The following is a 23,737-nucleotide window of genomic DNA, read 5'->3' as shown; positions in this document are numbered from 1 at the left end:
ACATTCTGTGATTCTGGGATTCTGTGATTCTCCCCTACACTGAACACAGCTGTCTTTACACTGTGCTAAGGGGCCAATAATAACACTAAATTAATCAGGATATAGCTTCATGCTGTAAAAGATCAATCTTTATACTTATAAGACATGCTTCAGTGTAAATTTTAAGCAAACTTCACCTTAAACAGGCATTAGACAAACTGTATGCTCTGTAATCAGTCCCATGGTTATCACTGATGGGGTTCCATGTTTTTGCCCAAAAGCCTCCGTGGGCTCAGACTCACAGCAGTCAGCCCAGGTCCCCCAGTTCATACAGTCTATCCCATTATACTCAAGGTGCAGGGGGCCCTGCACACTCTTAAGGCAGCCCAATTTTTCATCAAGGCTGTTGTTATGAGGAAGCAGTGATTTGTTTCTAGCTGAAGAAACATTTAATTGAATCTTTTATGAATTATGCAAGGAAACCAACAATTTCCAGCCATGTAATTGTTGTTATTTGCACAGCTCACTCACAGCTCTTTTATAAAGAAGGAGGCTTCAGTTCCAGCTGTCTGTTAAATACATGTACGCTGGCAGGTGTCAAAAGCAAAGGAACTGAAGAAAGAAAATGATTACTTGGACCAAAGCAGAATTATTCTGCTACCAGAAAATTACTACTAGACAGACCTCAAGTTTCCTTGAGCTATAAAAATCAGAGCTTTAAAAGCTATATTTTATATAAAAATAAAGGCTGTCTTTGTGTTAATTATTTCATGTAGTTTTTTTCAGTTTTAAACCAACAAAGACTATTCCTGTGCCTAAAGTCAGAACAATTCCATCACTGTCAAGATAGAAGTGAATGCAAACTAAGAAGGAAGTTGTTACTGGTTGGGAGCTACTAAGTCATCATCCAAATAGTCTTATTCCAAGAATGCCATAAAAAGCCATAGAAGTTAAGAAGAAGAGACAAGCAATTAGACAGGAGTGTGAAATATGTGTCCGGAAACTGTGAACATTTCGCTCTGAATCATAGAATCATGGAATCATAGAATCATAGAATGCATTGGGTTGGAAGGGATCTTTAAAGGTCATCTAGTCCAACCCCCCTGCAGTGAGCAGGGACATCTTTAACTAGATCAAGTTGCTCAAAGTCCCATCAAGCCTGACCTTTAATGTCTCCAGGGATGGAGTCTTCACCACCTCTCTGGGCAACCTGTGCCAGTGTCTCACCACCCTCATAGTAAAGAATTTCTTCCTAATGTCTAATCTAAATCTACCCCACTCTATTTTAAAACCATTGTCCCTAGTTCTATCCCTACATGCGCTTGTAAACAGTCCCTCCCGAGCTTTCTTGTAGGCCTGCTTCAGGAACAGAAAGGCCACTATAAGGTCTCCCCCACAGCGATGTTCATTCTGCTGATAAAAGTAGTAAATTTCCAGTTTAATTGTAATTTGTGATTAATTAAGGGTGAGTAAAACACCCTCTTCTGTCAGACTCTGTCAGAAACACAACTTCTATGAATTCAGACAAGATTGTAAGACTCAGAGTGAGAGTGCAACTCCTATGCAGCTGCCTTTTAAAATAATATTGCCTATGCTTCAACTATAAACAGCACAGATCAGTCAGACCTAAAATGTTTGAACATCTTACCCTGAAAGTGAATTTGGGAGACACATTAGAGTGAATAAAAAAACGACAATGTTGAGAACTAGCTTTAAAGAAAATATGCCAGATTCCATTAAAATGTCTCTTACACACCACTGGAGAACCTTTAACTTATCAAAACCTAATTTATCAATTGAGCTTTGTTCTTCTTTACATCTGTTCTCTAAGTAACATTCAAGGCAGTACATAAATCTGCTGACTGTGATATATTAAAGTGGTACGCTATAAGGGAGGTTAAGGGAAAGCCATTTCACCAGCACTAGTACATATACGTAAAATGCTACACACTTGAGCTGTAAAAAAATACACTATATTAACTGGTTTCAGTTCTGTACACAGTATTCATTATGTTATCAGCACAAGGATTCAAATTTCAGATTTTTTCTTTAAATCTCAAATGAGGTTTCTTGTTCAAAAACAACCCAGACACTTGTCTCCACATCTTTTGGCACTTAAGTGACCTTATTTTTGTGCTTCACGCTTCTGAACAATCAGGATGCTTATTTTCACTCACAAGTAAGAATACACGTCTGCTCCCTCACTTCTGTACAGTCAAAGGCTCTCATTTGTAGCATACAAGCAACACTGGGGAATGACATTACAAGACTACCATGAATTCTGTTTGATACTAGACAAGCCATTTCTCCTCCCAGAAGCATTATTACTCTGGCAATAAGTGGACTGCGAAAGTGGATTTATTATCAGCCCCTTGATTAGTCTACAGATGTTTTAAATTTATCACTTGCTAGTTTAATGTTCCCTATATTAAGTGTTTGCAATGTCTTTAAAAACAGTTTAGCAATTAGAATACAACATATAATTACTCTTTTTAATAAAAATAGATATTAGAGAGAGCCCTTTATTAAATAGACTATGACTAAAAAGAAAAACACTTTTAGTCAAAGAAAAATGTTCATTATCTAAATTAAACTATTCAAATGTTGTAACAGAATACGTAAGATTTGCAGCAAGCCCACCTTCTTAAGTCATTCAAGTACGCTCTACCAAGCGTACCACAAACACAGGACGTGTTTAACTACTTTGCAGTAGTTTCTGCCACACTGGTGTGTAATTCACAAAAGCAAAGTCAAACAATATAGCACGAACAGTAGTGTACTGAAGCATGACACATTTCCTTCACAAATTCAGTATTTAATTTTGTTATTTTTGGTGTAAGGTTGCAGAACATCCTAACCTCCACAAGGAACAATTGCCTATACTCACAGTGCTTGGGCAACTTTGTTGCCTCAAAACCTTAGATACAGGGCAAGGAAATAAAATACTTAGCTGCTTCTTTCAAAAGCAAAGAAAAATGGGAGGGAAAAAAGTCAGGAAAATTGCCATTGGCAGCCAAGTACCTTTTTTTTAAACAAGTCTTCCCAACCTACCTCAGCAGATGCATCTTTCATGAGCAGTGAATCCATCCTAAATATGAAAGACAGGTGTTTGACTTGAATCTTCATCAATACAAAATTACACATTAAAACAAGCTTTTCATACATCCACCTTCATGGCAAAATGAGGTGTTCTGTGAGGCAAGGAATCTATTTAAAATAAGCGCAAAAGAGTTCTTTCATCTGTGCTGGCTCTACACAGCAACTACATGCTGGAGACTGGGTTCTACCACATTTCTCAACTGTCTGCCATCACAGACAGAACAAGAGGTTGCACCTCTTCTGGTTTCTGTTCCCAACTCCTATGTCTCTACACCTAGGTGAGAGAGGATAAACTGAACTACTAATTTAAGTTGGCATTTCTAATCTGAGTTCCTTGATTGTGTATAATGAATTTGAAAATTGAACCACTTAACTGGTGTAAAACCCTTCATGTATCCATCCTCCACCCTTTTTTAATTTAAGGAATTGCCAATACTCCTTCCGCTGATCTGGATGAGGGAATTGAGCGCATCCTCATTAAGTTTACAGATGGCACCAAGTTGTGATCTTCTTGGGGGTAGGAAGGCTCTACAGAGGGATCTGGATAGGCTGGATTGGTTGGCTGAGGCCAGTTGTATGAGGTTCAACAAGACCAAGTGCCACATCCTGCACTTGGGACACAACAACCCCAGGGAACACCACAGGCTTGGGGAAGAGTGGCTGGAGAGCTGCCTGGCAGAAAAGCCAGGAACTGTTGGTCAACAGCTGGCTCAACCAGAGCCAACATTGTGCCCAGGTGGCTAAGGCCAGTGACATCCTGGCCTTTATAAGAAACAGTGTGTCCAGTAGGACCAGGGAAGTGACTGTCCCCCTGTACTCAGCACTGGTGGGGAGACACCTTGAACCCTATGTCTAGTTTTGAGCCCCTCACTATAGGAAAGACATTGAGGTGCTGGAGCATGTCCAAAGAGCAACAAAGCTGGTGAAGGGTCTGGAGCACATGTCTTATGACTGGCTGAGGGAACTGGGGTTGTTGAGCCTGGAGCAAAGGAGGAGATACCTTATTGCTTTCAACTACCTGAAGGGAGGTTGTAGCGAGGTGGGGGTCAGTCACTTCCCCCAAGTAATAAGCAATATGACAAGAGCCCTATCAAGTTGCACCAGGGGAGGTTTAGATTGAATATTAGGAGAAATTTCTTCACTGAAAGGTTTCTCAGGTACTGGAACTGGCTGCTCAGGGAAGTGGTTGAGTCGCCATCCACGGAGCTATTTTAAAATCTGTGTAGACGCAGTGCTTAGTGAAATGGTTTAGTGGTGGACCTGGCATTGCTAAGTTAACAGTTGGACTCAATCTTAAAGGTCTTTTTCAACCTAAATGATTCTGTGGCTAGAGGAAAGCAAACACCACTTCTGTCTTCAAGAAGGGAAAGAACGACCCAGGAAACTATGAGGTGACTGAACAACAGATATTAGAAATTATTACCAGGCACATGATGGACAAGAAATCATGAGTAGTCAGCATGGATTCATCAAGGAAAAATCATGCTTGACTAACCAGATAAACTTTTATGACAGAATAAATGACTGGCTGGGTAGATGATGGGAGAGCAGTGGATACAGTCTAACTCGACTTCAGGACGGCTTTTAATACCATCTCGGATGAGCAGCGAGGCAGACTGCAAGCTGGGTGAGCATCTGCTCCCAGAGAGTGGTGGTCAGTGGAACAAGGTCTAGCTGGAGGCCAAAAAGTGTTTTGCAGGGTTCTATAGCAGGTCCAATTGTGTTCAAAATCCTGATGCATCTCTCCTGTGAGGGAAGGCTGAGAGACCTTGTGATAATCTTAATGTGTACACACACCTGGAGGGAAGGTGTAAAGTGGTGCCCAGTGACAGAAGCAGAGGCAACAGGCACAACCTGAAACACGGGTTCCCTCTTAAACATCAGGAAACACTTTTTTACTGTGAGGGTGACTGAGCACTGGCACAGGTTGCCCCCAGAGAGGCTGTGGAGTCTCCATCCTTGGAGACATTTAAAAGGCATACGGACATGGTCCTAGGCAAACCTGCTTGAGCATGGGGGCTGGACCAGATGACTTCCAGAGGTCTCTTCCAACCTCAACCGTTATGCAACCCTCTGATATGTTGAGATTTGCTTAAAAGAGAAAAGACGCTCCAATGTGTTTCCCTTCTTTTTATTATTCTGATTTCTTCCAAAAATAGCATAACAATGCACTTTCAAATGAAATTTCATACAAGAACTCTAACAAAACTAGCTTTAACGCACACAAATTTCAATGAAACATTTCAGCACTTCTAAAGTGTCAGCACTTCCCAGCTAGTTTCACAAGTACTAATTCTAGCAGACAAGAGAGTCTTGTTTTCTCAATTTCAGCAGCAGAACTGTGATTCTACTGCTTTGGTGAAAGTTACAGGTGTTCCTCTAGATAGTAAAAAAAAAGAATAGTCAGGAGTCATGGAGGAAAGAGTATAGCCTCATTACAGAGGGAAGGCTATACAACTACAAACTCAAATTACGTGAATGCTTAACTGTAACAGAAACATTCCTTCCTAGGTTTATTATAACTTTTCAAAATACTCCTGTACCATCAACATTTCATCTCTATGTAAACTATACTAGCCAACAGCAGCCAACAGCTACTGCTAGCCCAAGAATAGAGAAAAAAGCCATGAAGTACTCATGCCCTCTCAGTAGTGGGTGGCTACAACTATGTGGAAAGCAGAGCAAACATTACGTCAGAAATCCCTAAACCAGCTCTAAGACACCAACGGGCAGTTAACATGGCAGTTATGCACAAGTTCTGCCTATTGCTGTCATTAAATTACATTCCCTAATAAAATATTTGGCTCCAATTTCAGGGTTGTGATCCACATGTATCTGGGTGTGCACATACATACACCGCCCTACCTCCCAGAGCGAGCTCCTAATATCCCCAATGGTCACACAGGTTCCCCTTTTAGTTCATGTTTAAATACGTGACCATGTTCCCAGTGCCTTAAGGACTGCAACGAGGTCCCCATCACCACCAACAGTTCATCCTTCTGCCAAGCACGTTTTGAATTTTATGGAACAAGTAAGAAACACACCCTAAGATCCACCTAATAAGTTTCAGGAGAAATTAAAACTACTACAAAGTCAGAAGAGTCTTTAATATAATAGAAAATGTTCAGTAATCTAAGTTCAGCAGGTGTTATTGATTACCACAGTCACATTTGGAAAAATAACAGAGAGCTTTAAAACTTTAGAAATTCAGTTCTTTCAGAGCAGTTTTGTACAGAACAAAATTGTTTAATCTTGAAAGCACCATGAATTGACACTACGTATCAGCAAGCATGAAAAACAAGAACATCATGGGACTTTACCATGTAAACTACCCCTTGAATACCACTATAGTGGATTTACACTGCAGGCTTGAGTGCAGCACAAAGGTACTCAAATTGACTCAGTTATTTGCCACCTAGCTCTGCATGCAATGTAGACATAACCTATATGTCTGAATATATCACATTGTGAATTAACTGAGCTCTGCAGTACAATATTTAGGCCCTCATTCTGCACCAAAGACAAGAGTAATTTTTTCATCAACTCCAGAAAGTGCAGGGTGAGGCTTGTGATCACAAACATACTTCTACCAACAAAACATTTGCTTCTAACATAAAGTCGTGTCGAGTTCAAATATGAGTTTTGAGGGCATGCAGATTGTTTTACAAATGCTTAAAAAGACTGATTCAGAATCTTTCTTATATATACACACACAAGTCCATCTGTCACAGACAGGCGATGTAACTCAGAATCATGAGCTTGCTCTAGTTTTCGGTAGTGTCCTGCACACTTCTGATAATTAAAAAATAAAAAATAAAAAAATAGTTGCCACAATGGATTTCTGACCATTCCAACTTGCATATGGAAATGATCTCTTCTTGCTGCATCCAGTATGTGAAGTTTCACAGTTGCTTCTCAAATGCAAATACCAAGTAAATACCTAAAGAAGAAAATGGGAGTATTTAAAGTTTCAGCTCCCTCTGCAATTCGGTTAAGTTTTCAAAATGTAAACAGGTTGATACTCTACCCAAAGAACTGCTGGCAGATTACTGAAATTATAAAAAAATGCTATGGTTTCCCCTCAATGACTAACTCTACATTCAATTCCAGTGTGGTTTCAGACATATTTTCACAGTAGAGCTAAGAATGCACAAAAGCAGAATATTTTAAATACTGCTGTTACGGTTAATACAACACTAATTTCACTTAATGATATTACTGAAATGTGAACGGAATTCATAAACTACTATGCCAATCTACACATAATTAGCATTCACTGATGCATAAAAATTCATATGCAACCAAGTTTAAAGACTCCTTCACACATACAGAAATGGAAAATTAGGGGTGAAATTTTCAACTTCATTTTTCATTAGAAAGTGAATAAACTCACAGTTCAAAGTTATTAACTTTGCTCTTTCAAATTATCATGGACAAAGAAGAAATATTTACAAACACTAGACTGCATTTTCTCAACTCCAGAACAGTATGATTTTAGGAATGGATACTTGTAGAGTCTGCCCCAGCACCTTTGAGACACTCTTACTTGAAATTATAATGAATGCCAGCTATGTCAGATGTTCTTATGATTCATACCAGACAGATCAGCTAAACCAATTTCTTGAGATAATGACTCTAATTAAACACCTACAGATTTCCACTTGAACTCAACTTTTATTTTAACAGATGATGTGCCATAGTTATGTTTCAAATCTTTCAAGACAAGCAATGTGAAGTTTCATGTAACCAGCAAGCTGTGCTTATATCCTAACTGTCAGAAGCTCTGTACTCCAAATCTCTGAAGAAAAGCGACTACTTAGAAAATGTAGTCATCACTGAACTTTTAAAGATATAACAAGCCCTGTCAATTAGATTAATAGCTTACATAACACTGTCACACTGCTGGAATTACTGTCTACCTTATGATTCACACCTTTAAAATTAGGTAATAATTTAAGAAAGCAAACAGCTTACCTAAAGATTGTTTTCATTTATGAATTGAATAGCATTTTTCATTTGTTTTTAAACCACTAACTCAACTAGTATAATAGTCGGCAAACATGCAAATGCTGAGTGGATACGGTTACACAGAATTAAGTAACAATCTCTCCAGGAATCAATTCTTATCCTTAAAAGTCTCAGTTGCTTAAATCTGAGTTTCATTAAACTCAACCTTGGAAAAACGCAATGTCAAAAGTTTTCCATCGCACACACAGAATTTCAAAACATATTTAACAGCAGCGTATCTTTTTTAGTGTCTGTGTCACGGCCTTTTGTCTCCTCCCTTTATAAAACATTCAAACATCTCTTCATCATTCAAGCTTTAACTGCTTCTTCCTAAAACATGTATCAGTACAGTCAAAGAGTACAGCTTCAGTCCCTATCTTCCCAAAACAGATCTGCATGACCCAGCTGGGGTTTGTTTCCTAGTTGACTGCTAACAGCCTAATATCCAAGTGTAACAAACAGAAGTATAGTATTTATTCCTCCAACACCAGCAAAATAATCCTTTAACACCAGCATCTTTTTTTCATATATCTTAAGTAAGGCTTCCCCAAATAATTTTAGCCCAAAAGTTTGCAAGCTAGAAGCTAGTTAAATAAAGTAAAATTTCAACCTATTTTATCCATTTCCCTCCTAATTTTTGAGATGTGTGCACTACATAATCTACACACAGGCAATCAAATAACACAAATAATAAAAGGGTTCTATATTTAAAATTTCATTTTCTTCTGTAACTAACTGGCACACTTTCCACAGCAGTCAGTCCATGAGTACTGAGCTTCCAAAACATTACTTACTCGTTGCTTCCCATTCGGATTTACTCAAGGTTCCCTAGAAGGGGACAAAAACCAGTTTTAACAAAAAAAAAATGAAGAAACAATAAAAAACTTGTATAACTCAGGAAAATCAATCTTTCACAGTGCCGCCACCTTCCCTGGGAATACTGCCTGTCTCCACCTAACACTTCTCCGAGGACAAAAACTATTTGCAAGAGACTAAGTCCCAACCCAGCTCACACATTGTGAAAAAAGTCTGCCTTGCAGACTAGGAAACTTGCTCCTAGCTCAGCCTTTCAGATGAAAGCATGGCAAGCGCAAAGCAAAAAGCTGATGACATTTCCTCTACCAGTTAACAACCATGTGGTAAGAACAAGAAGCTAGTTTTCTGCTGTATCCACTCCATCTCCTTCTAGCAAGTTCTCACTGAGGGTATGATTTAGCCCATATGCCATCCAATGACCAGTCCTGACCAAAGGATCCACCTTTTAACACACTAGGGAAAAGGGATTGTTCAAGCAGATTTCTTCTTGACACAGCACCTGGCAGAAGAGGTCTTTGGTCTGTCTTGACCATTTTCCTGTTCTTAAGCTTATTTCTTAAAAGCAGCACTTTTTTAAAAACAAAAAAAAAATCCCACTTAAGCTCTCTGTGTATTTGAAGTCTATTTTCCCTCATTATGTAGGATTTATATATATGTATATATATAGTAAAAGGAATACAACTTCAAGAATAGAGAACAGTAAATAAACCAATGATGTAAAAAAGAAAAGTCCAAGCAGCCTCACGCTGTATCTGTGACAATGAAACAGGATGTCATCTATCAGTAACTGCACATGATTTTACCAAAATCTTTATTCCAACTAGTCTCCAGTTTTGGTTGTCTCTTCTCAAAGAACCTCAACACATAAAATGACCTGAAGTTCCCACTGCAAGAGACAACATACCTTACTAGGAACCATTCGGCATGAATAGTTAGGTTAAACCAAGCCGTTGTAAGGTTTCCATCCAGCCTGACTCCCCAAATAGACAGACAGAAGCTGGCACACAGCTCTATGTTACCCTGAAGAGCTAGCCTGGCTACAGATGAAGAGGGAACAGCTAAATGGCAGCAGTTCCCAGCAAAAAATGACAGCAAATATTGCCTGTTCTCCTGCTCGCTTCCCAAGAAGAGCAGCTGTGCAGGCTCCTGTCCATCACACACTCAACTCTGAGACCAATACTTGAAGAATGAAAGGCTGGGAGGGGACCAGCTAAAGACAACTCCAACATTGTCATGTACTGCTGGGGCAATGGAAGAGAGAAAAACCCTTTATGAAAACATGGGAAAGAGAGCAAGCTCAGAAAGGTACATGTGCACTAGAAGACAGGACTAGAAGCAGAAAAAATGTATTCAACTGGACCACTGATCTAAAAACTAATATGACCTCCATTAATGATGGTTCAGTATTCTTTTATTTCTGAAGACATAAATCAAGCTGCCAAAACAGGAAAAATGCAGAAAAAAAAAAATATGTGACAAGATCAAGTTTTACAGAAGGTAAAATTATGATCGTCACAAAGAAAGTTTCTTTTCATTCCAGAAGGCGAACAAAATACCGATTTAATTAAAATCAAGGGCAGAAGGGATTTAGATTTATACACATAGGACTAGTCTAAGTCTAGGAACTCTGTTAAAATTTATTTAAAAAGAAGGTACAGCAGGTTTAAAAAAATAGTGTTCACAGAACTTTAACAAAATCACCCGAGAAGGGAACTTTACCCAGAAAGACAACACAAAAAGTGTTTAATATTTCAAATACATACAGCATTATGAACAGATATTTAATCTTCTGACAGCTACCAAACTAAGTGAATTTGACTCTCTGAGTCTGGGGTATAGATAGAGGAACCCCTCAGCCCTGCACGTCTACTATTTTTCACATGCACAGAGACATTCATACCAATTTCATTGCAGCTGAAATGAACAACACACCATACGTTCAAAAAGATCAGGACCTCAATTTTAGACTCTATTTGCTCTAGCGAAGTAAGAAGGAACTTACCAATGGTAACTTTGCCTTGCCATCTTTGATGAACTCTTTTGCATGCTCGTAATCATCAGGTTTGTCAGAAACAAGCCTAGCATCACCAAACGTAGAATATGGCTGGCGAACATAGGAAAAAAAATAAGAAAAAATGCTAATTGCGAGTAAGATAACATTAACAAGATCAAATTTGTCACAACACAGTGCAGAACAAAGATCAGTAATTAAGAAGATCGTAAAGTTAGCTCTCTCCTTTACAGCACCTACAACATCGTCTCCTACTTCCTAATTTCCAGAGGATCCAACATCCAGGATTTATAAATTAATTTTTCTCCTTATGTCTCCAAAACAGGGGTAAAAGAGTAACTACAAAAATTATCCTCCTTGTAAAGCTCATCACCTAGAAATACCGTCTTTTAGAACAGTAACTGAGCAAACCAGAATCTCTTAAAGCAGAATGCTTAAAATGCTTCAATAACACAAAGGAGCTGTACCAGAAGCATATGACCAATTCTTCAAAACTAACACATACTTATATATATACCAGTTACTGCATAATGGTCTGTATTGAACAATGCAGTCCTCAAATGTAAGTGGTCACTAATTTAAGACGACTCTCACTTTTCTAAGAACGAAGCTGATATGTGAAAGGCTAAGTCACCATGTTACAGCAGTATGAGCCACACAACGCACTGTCACTTTCAGAGTCAACATGGACAGTCAAGTCCACTCGCAGCCCATCTGATTCAGTTACCAGATACTTGACTTGGCAGTTTTATGCTGAAATATTCCACTCTGAGGAAGGACACAGAAAACTGTCAATAAAACCAAAACCTCAAGAGATGGTATCAAAAAGCTTCTCTGAAGCTGTTTAGATACCCAGGATAAGACCTTGAGAATAAACAAGCAAAAACATTGGGCAAAAACATAAGCTCAGTTAAGTAACATACATACACAGCCTGTCCTTTTATTCCTACCAAGATTACTTTCTGTCTTTTCAGTTAATAATCCTTGCACAAAGATCCAGCTTTCAGTCTCTCTTTGCTAAGGAAGAAATGGATTACAGTTACCACTATCTGACACCTGGTGTGATTCTTGTGGTTCTGCTTACTACTCAATAAAATTGAAAATTTGCCTCAAAATTGAAATTTTGCCTACAAAACTGACTCACTCTATTGGGTGCCGGTGCCCAAGCACTGACAGTAGCAGGCTGCAGAAGTAGCCTCTGTGAGGAGAGGTCGAGGCTATCCCACACCAGACATAGCCAGTTTCACCAGCTTCAACAGAGCCACCGCAGGGCACCAGTAAGCCCATCAGCCACCAGTGGGGCACCTCTGGGAAAGTGCATTCAAGAAAGCGCAAAAAAAACATCCACAACAGTTGTGAAAAAGAAGCGAGGAAAAATGTGAAACTACCCTGCAGACACCAAGGCCAGAGAAGGAGAGCAAGGAGGTGCTCCGCAGATCAGAGAAAAGATTCCCCTGCAGCCCCTGGAGAAGACCATGGTGATGAAAGTTGCTCTCCTGAAACCCATGGACGACCACAGTGGAGCAGACCCAAGCTGCAGCCCAGGGAAGACCACATGCTGCAGCAGACAAACATGCCCCAGAGGAAGCTGCAGCCTGTGCAGCGCCCACACAGACTTTCTGGCAGGAGCTGCAACCCCGTGAACAACCAACCCATGCCAGAGCAGTCTGTTCCTGAGAGAAAGAGACCGTTTTCCCCAAGGAAAGAATGCACACTGGAGCAGTTTGTGAAGGACTGTATCCCACTGGAGGGACACATGCTGGAGCAGGGGAATAGCATGAGGAAGTAGAGGCAAAAAGTTACGGCCCAAGGCTTGACCACAGACACCCATCTCCCTGTGCTGCACAGCAGGGAGAACAGGTAGGAAGGAGGAATAGTAGAAGAATGAAGGTATAAGAGTGAAGGTGTGAAGTTCAGCCAGGAAACAAGCAGTGGGTGGGGCAAAGGCGTTTTTAGGTTTGTCTGTTTCTTACCATCCTATTCTTTCTTTTTTTTTTTTTTTGGAATAAATTAATCTTGTCCAAATTTAGTCTGTTTTGCCTATGATGGTAATTGCAACCAATCTCCCTGTCTTTATCCTGACCCACAAGGTTTTTTTCTTATTTTGTCCCCCCATCCCACTGGGAAAAGGGAACAAGAGAGGTTGGGGAGTGTCTGGCAGTCAGTCAAGATCAACCCACAAGCCGCACTTTCAGCCATAGGAGTTTAGGTCTTCTGCTGGTAGCCCTTAATTGCACAATGTTCACAAAAGGAATTCTGATTATTGCACAAATAATTAACAAGATGTAAAATGTTATTTAAATTAAACAAGTTAACTCCACATTTACCTCCAAGGCCTGCATTCTCCTTAACAGCATTTTATGCTCGTCGTTCTTGATTTTTTCTTCATAAAATTCCCGAAATGTCATTTTGTAGACTAATTTCATACCATGCTTCTTTGCCATTCTGTCAAAATAATAAGCTTAATTAGAGAAGCCATAAAATTACTATAGTTTTATTTTCAAAAGAACACTTTAAAGCCACAGTGACATCTTATGGTATTCACTAGGGCTTCTAGAATTTGGGTTTTTTAGTTACACATTCAGGTGAAAAAAAAATGCACTACCACCACAAACTGTACTTTTAAAATTAAGACAACAAAAACATACACAGAAGTAATTTACAAACATTTTAATAGAAATGTGCATCATCTCCCAACACACACAGGTAGACTATGTTATTTTCCCTGCAGTATCATCACCCTATGGTAGCAGATATGGATATATTTTCAAAACCTCTTTCTGCTAGATTTAGTGCCTTACATCTCAATTATGTGTAGACACTGTGGTCATACAATGTTGAAGCTACAGGTATCAGTGATAGATGCTGGTATTTTCACAGAGGACTACAAATGAAGTGTGTGAAAACATATAGGTCTGAAGGGAAAACTTTTTTTTGTTTGTTTGTTTGTTTAAAAACCAAGTGAGCTTGAACAGTAGGAAAAACCCCAACACAGAAACATCTATCTGTACCTCAGGAGACAGGCTGGGAAAGGGAAATCTGAATTTACACAGAGGTAATGTCAAAATGTATGTTCACAGATTAAGAAAATCTAGAGGAAAGAAAAATAAGTCTAGCAAAAAACCCAATGAATATCCAAAGAAAGTTGGAGAAGACAAAAAACAGGCACCATGATGAAATGGATATACAAAGCAGCTTGCTGAAGGCCTAAAGAAACGCAGAATGAAACCTCTTGAGAAGCTAAGATTAAAGAAGAAAAAGTTGACAGCACTAAAGGTACAGATGTTCTCGTGTGAGACCTTGTTGAAATCTTCACAACTTCTGACCAAAGCACCTTCAAGTGAGTGCAATGGTCAGATTACAGTTGTGGATGGACAAGCAAAAAAAAATGTGTTTGGAGCAACAACAAAATATTGAAGAACTGGAAAACATCATAAGAAAGCCAAAATACAGTTTTCTGCAAGTATTATGCAATGATACACAAATGAAACAAATGCTTATGTGTCACAGATTGCATTGTATAATGAATTCAAAGCTTAACTTACTCTTCCAGCAACGGAAAGTAAACCAAGAACTCAGGGACATCAACCACTTCCTCCAAGTGGAAATCATACTTGCAGCCAAACAAGGGATACTCTCCCTTCTTTTCAAATTTTACACTGTACACATCATTTCCAAACGAATTCGTCTCTGAAGCTTCAAGTCGCTTTCTATAAAATGAGGTATAAACAAACATTAATTTACCAGCTTTTAATTTAACAGGCAAAGAAAACTACATGTAAGAGGCCTGCAAACGTTTCTCCCAGTACTACAGCACTCAGTGACCTCTGCAGTTTCCCGTTTCCCTTATTACTTAAGGCAATGAAACGACGACATGAAAAGCAGCAGCATAATAGGTTTTAACAGTTTTTTGTTCCTATACAACATACCAACGTCTAAATGGACCTAGAAAATTAACCTTTAGCCCAGACACAGCCTACATGGATCAGCTAGGCTTCTTAGAACAACCACAGCAAAACCCTGACAGTTATTCCCCAGGCTGTGGCTATTTTGCCACTACTTAAGTCGCTACAGACGGTTTATGTAGGAAGATCTATAGTGTATACCAGAAAAGCCATAGCTGCACAAGAAAAGGATTAGTACAGATTTACTCCTTTAGTCAAATTCGTGAGTGAGATTGTTCTGACTAGAATCCAAAATCGTTGCAAAAAAATTCCTTTTGTTTGCACAAACATACCAGAGCACGCTAAGAATGGCTAACACTTCATCATGCTTCACAGACTTTTGAAAGACTAATTGAATATAAAAGCACTTACACAAGTTCAAAGCTATTTGGAGTTGTGCCAATGAAATACCCTCCAGGAGAAAGGTTCCCACAAGCGTTTTTAAGCATCATGTCAGCCTGCTCGTATGTCTCAAACGAGTAATGGTAAACAAATTGACAGCTGCAAATGTCAAAGCGTGTATCTGGATCACTGTATTTGGAAGACAAGAGATCCTGAAACAGATTAAAAAGAAAAAAAAAATGTAACAAGCATGATTCATTTAAATCTTCCAACAAATGCACTACTCCCATAACTCTTAAGTTTTTCCTTTCAGCCCCCATTCTTTCACAAATTCAACAAGAACACGATGAAAAAGGTAAGAGTAAGAAGAAGTCCCCTGCTACAGAGAAAAATCATACACAACATTTGGGAATCAAAATAAACACACGCATTTCAAAGTTATCATGTCCTCAAATTCTTTTCATGTTGTGAAATAACACGCCACTACACCTGAAAGGCCAAAAACCAAGGCTGGTTACCTAATAGTTTCCAAAGATATTTTACTGCCGAAGCTCTAGAATCAGCCACTGTTTACCTGGAAACAATTATAATAAACTGAATTTTCAGTTTACTGAGTCTCTGTAATGAGAACTGACCCATTAAACACATAATTGAGAGGTGGTGGGGTTGTTTCAAATATGGCAATTTGCACTGTCCATCAAATTGTATTTGTCTGTATTCTCACACACATACCACCACACTCCTCCCCACCTCAGACCAAGTAACCAGTAACTCTGAAGAATTTTGAACCCTTGAAATCTGTAAGATTAAAGCTTGCCACAGTTTGACCATGTAGTTCAGCAGTTCTCTAGCTCTTCTTGATCAGGCTTCTTTTATACAATACTAGCAGCCACTATAAATAACGTAGGAGAAAACAAGTTCTCCCAAGGCCCATGATATGCATTCCATCCTTAAAGTATTTCATACTCAGCAGTTCTACCCAAGTTTCTCTTCTCTCTCAGACTACCCATCCACCCTTCCACTCCAAGACTGTACCAGCTCATGCCACATACTGTGAACGTTCTCTGTGCGGCAAGACAAAAATGGAGACTTCATGAACTCACAGCAATTTCGTCTGTTCATTTATTCTCCCTCCACATTTTGATAAAGAGATACAGGAAACTGAGAAAGAGGTGAGTGGAATTACATAAACTGTGAGAATCAGATTTTGCACTATATACACAACATCAACGATACCGATACAAAGTCACGGAGAAGAACTTTTGTGTGTATGGACAGACACAACAGAGTGGGCATATAAGACTGATCTGTAATACAAACACGAAAATATTCCTTTTTTTCCTGAACAAGGCTCTCTCCTCTCTATTCTGACTGCAATTTTGAGCCGAGAGATGACCAGGAACCTGCAACAAACTGTATTCCTCAGAAGGAAAGGCAACCAAGAATTCAGGTGAACCATCCTTCTCTGCAAGGCTGAGAAGAACATGTTCAAACTTTCCACAGACATGCTGGAACCAGGTAGGCTCTGCCCCTCAGCCTGCATTTATAGCAAGCAAAATCAGTGCTGGTTACAAGACCGTCTCCTAAGCCTCAGCAATGTAGTCACTATCACCTCCAGAGAGCCTAAGAAATCTGCTCCATCACACAAGTTTTGAAGATATGTATTATAGTAATTAAAATGCTGCTAGAAAAAAAACATACTGGGATAAGCAAAAATGTGAAAGTGAGAAAATGTTCCATATTCATTCCAACATAAAAACATCCACCAAGCTAGTTTTCAGCATCCTATGCTGGCTCCCAGAACTCCAGAGGCAAGTCATTATTCCCTTCCACTTGTCACGTTAAAGAAACTGAAGGCAGCAGATTCATTATCTGAGAAAGACATTCAGGCTTCAAGAATGTTACACTGTAAAACAGTAACAAGATCCATTTAACTACATCTTACGCAACTTTTCTGTAACTGATATGGCTGATTCTCCTGACAGCAAGTACAACAATTTGACCTTAAAAATATACACGTCCAAAACATTACAGCACTACCATCACTGCAATATTTGCTTAACAAAAGAAAGTTACATTTCCAAAATATTACAAGGCATAGAAACTGTACCTTGGTACTATCTGCTTGTATAAATTCTGCATCAAAAATATGTTCATTATAACGACACCGGGCTTTCATGTCTTCATATCGCTGCCTGCACTGTTGCACAGAAATGTCAGCAATATCTATATAACGAGAAATTTAAAAAAAGGTGCTCACTAGACAAGAAAACTGGAATGATTATTAGAACACAACAGATCATTTATGGCAGGGATAAAAGTTGATCTTCAGTTACACTCTGAGGGGAACAAACACTTCTATTTCGAAGTTGTGGAAAAGGAATTTAATTTGCTGAAAGTGTTTGGGAACGAAACTCTGCCATTTTCAGTCTTTACTTCATACAAAAGTTGTAATCTGAAAATTTTTAAATGCTCCCATCCTCAAAAGTGCAAAGCAAGACTCCAAAATTTCAAGTGATGGATACTAGGTGATTGATACTAAGTGCTGTTAGCTTTAAGTGTCTAGTATGCATTAGCTAAAACAGTTCAGCTCCTAGGATTTCCTCGAACAGTACTGAAAGCTCCACATCTTCTTACAAATATACAAGATGTTGAATTGCAACTATTTCTGATATACACTGATTACACTACAGGAAAAAAAATCATTTTCTTTTTAATATTGCCCCTCTCAGGCCTCGAATTTCACTGAATAACAGATTGCACAAACTGAAACTAGCAGTAGGCAATAAATTTATGTAAGAACTTTGTAAGTATTTGAAGATTGCCTACTGAAAAAAGCAAAGAACTGTAAAATGAATACGCAGAATAATTCCCACTAAAGAAATTTTACGAAACTTTAGTATCTAATTAAGTCTGAAGTTAAGTGTAACTTCCTCTGATTATCCTTGGGATGCTTTTTGGAAATAGCAAAGATGGTATCTCCCTCCCAACACCTAAGCAAACTATTTAAACAAAGGAGATTTGTAATCAGCTTTCAGCTCTTTCCCATTCTGAGTCTGAAAATATTTAGTTAATTGTAACACTCCCCCAAGATCATTTCTTGTCACAATACTGTGGGTTTTATTTGTTTTCTAAATGCAACTCTTCGGTGTGCGTTTTTAGAATAATAAAAATACTACAAGAGATTAGATATGGGAGAAAAGACATTAAATACAAAATGTCAGGTTTTTTCCCAGTGCTACATTTTGACTAAGACAATCTGGGGAAATGGTGTGTGTCTTTAGTGATACTAGTTTTTATTTATGAGTTGCGTGAAAGCTAATTACATGGAAAATCATTGGTTCTTATATTTATGCTGGCAATCAAGTTCATGTCTTTGAGTTAAAAGACAAAATAAGACATTTGACAGAAGGTACATCATTGCATTCTTGTGCTTTGAACTCTTGAAATACGGAAATAAAAAAAGACTGGAGATGTACTTGGCTTTCCCATAAAACACTGATGTACTTTCCCTGGAAAGATATTGTGTGTTCTTACCAGTACAGACGAGTTTTTTAATTCTGCCCTTCTTCCATTTCAGTAAGTCTCCACCTTTGCCACATCCTAGGTCTAAAACTGTTATATCGTTCTTCTTCTGTCGTACCCGGTCTATAAATTCACCTAGAAAAATAACAAAGAGAGAACACATACACTGGTCCCTGAAATTCTTGTATTTTACAAAGAAGTCTAAAGGATCAAAAGGCTTTGAGAATTTTAAAACATCTCAGAACTTACTTTGCCCATAAATGTCTTCTGAATGTTATAGACATAAATCTCTTTTTCTAGAAACCACAAACTTTTAAAATTATGGAAAAGACAATGAACATTCTCTGTGCTTAATGTGCTTTGCATGCAGTGTGACTGGAGCTCTGAACTGTTTCCATGGCAAACAAACACAAAACTGCACATCTTAGGGAAACAGAGTTCCTTTTCATTGCCATTATAATGAAGACAGATGTTATTTGAAAGTATAGGAAAGGCTTTTGCAAAGGAGTAAAACCCAATTAAATGTATCGCCCACAACATTTCCCTGCAGTCACGTTACAAAAAACGCATAATGGTTTCCAATCACTCTCCTAGGCCTTGCAATAACATCAGCTACTTGTTCGCTGTCTTTTTCTCCACACATCCAAGTTTCATTTTCTCTTCTCTCTCCACGCTGCCTAGATTATCTCTGCTCTGACTGATGTTGGCATACCATGTAAAACATACCACCACGCTAGCAACTTTTCTTCACAGTAAGAGACATGAAGTACATTTTGATATAACTACTACAATGCCACACTCCAGAAATTCACCAGGACTGAAAGGCTTCAACACAGCCTTCAGGAATGGTTTTATATAAGCCTAAGTATTGCTTCTAACTGTTCTGATACAACACACCAAAAAGACAAACGGTGCTAATATCTCCTGGCATAGATCCCTCTTCATGAATCTGTGGTGCTGTGCCAATAATTTTTATCTTTGTTTGCAGATATCTGACAGGTTTTGTTTCCTCACTTTGGAATTAATTTGTGTGACAGTAGACTTTGCCTTTTATAAAAGGCTGCTGATTCTTGAAAAACTAAATCCTCTAGTTTTTCATCTTTTAAATCATTTACTGGGTAATATAGAAAATATTTATGTGTTCAAGTTCCATGTACAATTGCCTAATCAAAACGTGAGGACAGGTTGTTTTGTGAAAATGCCTAAGAAACTATTTGAGATAGTTTTAAATAACAAAAACAGCTCAATTTAATAAGAATAGATAGATTCTTCATGATTTAAAGTTGTACCTTTCTCCTTAAAAATGTCACTAAGAACAGTTTCCAGCATAAGCTTTTCCTACTTTTCAGTTCAGTTGATCTTGAGAACTTTAGCATACATTTGGCACTCCAACAATACAAACTACTATTACAGAGATTCAAAATAAAAATAACTATATATACACTGTATTGCACTTGAAAAACCTTAGTATGTATTAAGAGATAAAGTGCCATCACCAGTATCAGAAAGCTGAAGAAAATATAATCACATTTTGATAAAAAATTAGTTACATTTTATTAAAGTCTAAGCAATCAATTAAGAAAGCTTACCAATGAGGACACTCTTCGTCCAATTATTAAAGTTTCGGAGGTAGAATATACGAGACTGGCTACGTTTTTCCAACCCAACTTCTTGAAGCTCATTATAATGTGCAGCTACAGCTTGTCCATGGCCTGCCTCATGCTGTAGAAATGAGAGAAGGGACAGACTCAAGCAGTGAATTCTTTTTATTACTTTTTCATTTAATCAAAAGATATGTGTTCGCTTTGAAGATTTAAGAAAGTAAACAAGTAATACCATGAGAAGCACCATCATTACACATAAAAAGACATTTCCCATATCTGTCCTGGTACCTACATCAGTACTTCAATTATCAGAGACAACTCTCGTAAAAAATTTTCAGTTGGTCCAAGCAATTTCTGAAGGATGATGTCCAACATTTTTCCTTCACAGAAATACTTAACTTTCAGTTATCTAATACTCTTACCACTCTTAAAGAATCAGTTTCATTTCCCTTAAGCCTGGGTTTGGAGAAGATGTTCCTTCTCAAGGAACTTCCAAGTTTGTTCAAAAATCTAGCTTCAGAAACTCAGTGTTTACATCTAACAGAAGTGTATAAACTGCCAATTTAACCAAAATGCCAACTAGCTGTTGTCACATAAAGACGTAAGTGGATGATCCCATTGCCACAGCTTTAAAAAGACGATTGTAGGGTAATGAGAGCAATGACAATGTATCCCATTTAATGCTTAACAATTAGCTGTAGAAATGTCTCTGGTTTAGCTTTAACTGTAAATACTCCAAGAGACTGCTGTGCCATGTAACACTGAGAAGCAGTCTACATCCAGATACTATGCTCCTAACAATTCTTCACCTTGAAAATAATCTCCAGTTATATACATGAAATTAAAATAAATCATAATCTTCAGAACTAACACAAACACACTTGTCTGGAACTTCTGCGACCCCATCATCTCTTTATTACCACATCTGGTTGACTGATACTAAAAAATACTTTGACCATTTATAGTCTTTTTTAGAGTAAGCAGAGGTGGCTCCCTGAATGGCCACTGAAGGTGATGTAAGCAAGAATGGCTGACTTTTACGAGCGTAGGGAACATATTCACACAATTCTTTAACACATCTCAGCTGCTGCAAGCACAGTTGCAAACAGCCATCAGCAATAACATCTCAATGCTGGCATCTCCGTTCACTGCAATCAACTCTCTATATCCACAAGCTATGCAAAATCAACGTTAACTGTTTACCAATTACACCTTATCCCAGAACTACCTGATCAAAAAGAGGAAAGAGTTAACAATGCTTCCACCACAAACGGCACCCTTTATTTTACCAGACTGGTTAGCCATAAATTAACATCCTGGAAAAATTCTGTACAGACAAACAAAATATTAGATCAAAGACATTTTCATATTATTCTTAAATATCCTAAAAGGTCAAAAATTAGATTGGATATTATCCAGTTTCTAAAAGCTCACACATAATTAAGGACAGCATCAAATAAAACACCACCCTTTCAACCTCCTAAATAAAAGGACATATACTTCCTGCTACTCCTGCAGTCTTTAAAAAAAAAGAGGCATCTGTAAGCCTCCACTACTTCACTTTGCTAACAAATCGTACTGAAATTATATGACAGAGGATGCTGTTTGTATAATTTTCTAAATTATACAATATCTTACTGAGGAAATTAAAAGACAAAATTATCTTATGAAAGAACCTCCCATGCACCAAAAACTATACTAACATACAGGATAACAACACACAAAATACATGAATTCAAAATATGGGACTTGGGTTAATGCCAGTAAGCCTTACAGTGCACTACCAGATTGCATAGTCTTAGAAATAGACTAAGCATGTGCTAAGATCAGTTTTCTTAACATTCTAATTCCCACCCCTCTTTCTCCCCTATTAAGCACAACATAACTTCTGCATCTGTTATTCTGCTAGGAAGCTACCCACAAACTCTGACATTTGGTGTTTCATACTGGTTCACATATGTTTAGCAAAAATATTTTCAATCTTTTCTTGAGCTAAGGCTTTGAAACAAGGATTTGAATACAGTTCCAAAAAAAAAAAAAAGATACTCACTACTTTCTTAGGAGGTTCATCTTCTGATTCTAAATTCTTCCTTTTTGCTCTGCTGTCCTGATTACCACCATCAACTTCTTTTTCATTTTCACTGGAGTGCACTGTACCTGAAGCTGAACTATTGCCTTCCCCACCAATACCTGACTCTGCCTCTAAAGTACAAGGTGTTTTCTCCACATCTTCATCCAAACTCTTCTCTACTTCCTGTTCTTCTGTCTTGGTTATATCAGCCATTTTAGACAGGTTAGTCTGTTAATCAGAATGGAAATCTATAGAGGGAAAAAATAAAAAAACAAGTGCCAACTATTTTCAGTGTTGAGTTTCACTTACTCGTGGCTACAGTCATGACTTTTAATCATAATACTGGCATGATAAAAAAAATAGCATGCCTTTGCTTTAGACAACATATAGGCTTCAGATCTGAAATTTAACACAGATAACACAATAAAATACATGGAATTTCAAGGTACTCTCATTATAGTAAGACCAAACTAAGATAAATATTTACTCTCAATGTTTTTTTCTTAGCTATCTTTATTGATTCAACTACAATGTGTTATAGGTTTTAAGCCTGTAATCTCCCCCATAAAAGTAACCTACAAATCACTTTATGCTTAGAAACACAAGCAGACAGAGCCCCTCAAATTTGTAAATCCTCAAACAAAAAAAACAAGGTGGTTTTTAACAGTAAATTTTCTTATCAGTTGTGGATTTTCAAGTTGACCAAGAATATCAAATATGCCTCAAGCTTCACTAAGAATTTTCAGTAGCAACTGCATTTCTATATCTCCACCGCACAAATACCTATACAGACCAGAGGACTGGAAAGAGCTATTATAAAGTTCGCTTAGTCTCCAGCACATCCCAGCCTTCTTCACACCATCATCAGGAAGGCGGGCACTTACTTTTTAATAAGGCAGAGGAGTGGATAATTTGGCAGTTCCTTCCCTAAAACAGTGGCCTGTTTCAGTCTAACAAAAAACACGCACACTCCACTGCAGCCAGGCTTAAGTTTGCTAACGAGGGTCAAAACGCGTTTGTTAAGTGGAGCACTACACAGAGATCTCAGAACAGTCCTCTTCAAAACAGCCCCAAAGCGGGCCTCAGGGAAACAGCTTGGCCACCAGGGCACAGCACCTACCGCACACTGCGCAAGAAGCCCGCCCTCTCTCATCTCCACCTGCCCGTTCCAAGCGCTTTTCCCAGATGCTCGATTCTGAATCGAGGCCTAAAGAGTTTCATAATCAGTGATGACAACCAAGCGTCCGGGAGGCAGCTCCCATCGGAAGGAAGAACGGAGAGAGGGCTCACAGCTCCCGGGCAACGGGCAGGCAGCTCTGCGCTCGCGGCCGAACCGCCG

General features: G+C 38.4%; 1 protein-coding gene across 1 annotated transcript; it reads right to left on the bottom strand.

The window, feature by feature from the left end:
* Nucleotides 1–6,382: 6,382 nt before the first annotated feature.
* Nucleotides 6,383–22,647, bottom strand: RNMT (RNA (guanine-7-) methyltransferase). Its single transcript, XM_009868750.1, has 10 exons — nucleotides 22,378–22,647; nucleotides 20,313–20,445; nucleotides 18,736–18,858; nucleotides 17,309–17,424; nucleotides 15,229–15,410; nucleotides 14,458–14,622; nucleotides 13,240–13,357; nucleotides 10,904–11,005; nucleotides 8,880–8,913; nucleotides 6,383–7,018 (listed from the first exon to the last, which is right to left on the bottom strand). The coding sequence occupies exons 1-10, from the start codon at nucleotides 22,609–22,611 to the stop codon at nucleotides 6,981–6,983; spliced, it is 1,245 nt and encodes a 414-aa protein (XP_009867052.1). The 5' UTR covers nucleotides 22,612–22,647; the 3' UTR covers nucleotides 6,383–6,980.
* Between the last annotated feature and the right edge of the window lie 1,090 nt (nucleotides 22,648–23,737).

Source organism: Apaloderma vittatum, unplaced genomic scaffold (assembly GCF_000703405.1).
Source record: "Apaloderma vittatum isolate BGI_N311 unplaced genomic scaffold, ASM70340v1 scaffold11864, whole genome shotgun sequence".
Taxonomy (NCBI): domain Eukaryota; kingdom Metazoa; phylum Chordata; class Aves; order Trogoniformes; family Trogonidae; genus Apaloderma; species Apaloderma vittatum.
The sequence above is the reverse complement of the archived record's forward strand: the minus strand, read 5'-3'. Positions and strand labels throughout refer to the sequence as shown.

Coding starts and splice junctions, on each gene's coding strand:
- RNMT (XM_009868750.1), bottom strand. CDS start 22,611: ATGGCTGATATAACCAAGACAGAAGAACAGGAAGTAGAGAAGAGTTTG. Junction 17,425..18,735: donor TAAAAAACTCGTCTGTACTG/GTAAGAACACAC, acceptor CTCGTTATATAG/ATATTGCTGACATTTCTGTG. Junction 8,914..10,903: donor GCAAGGCAAAGTTACCATTG/GTAAGTTCCTTC, acceptor GTCCCCTTCTAG/GGAACCTTGAGTAAATCCGA.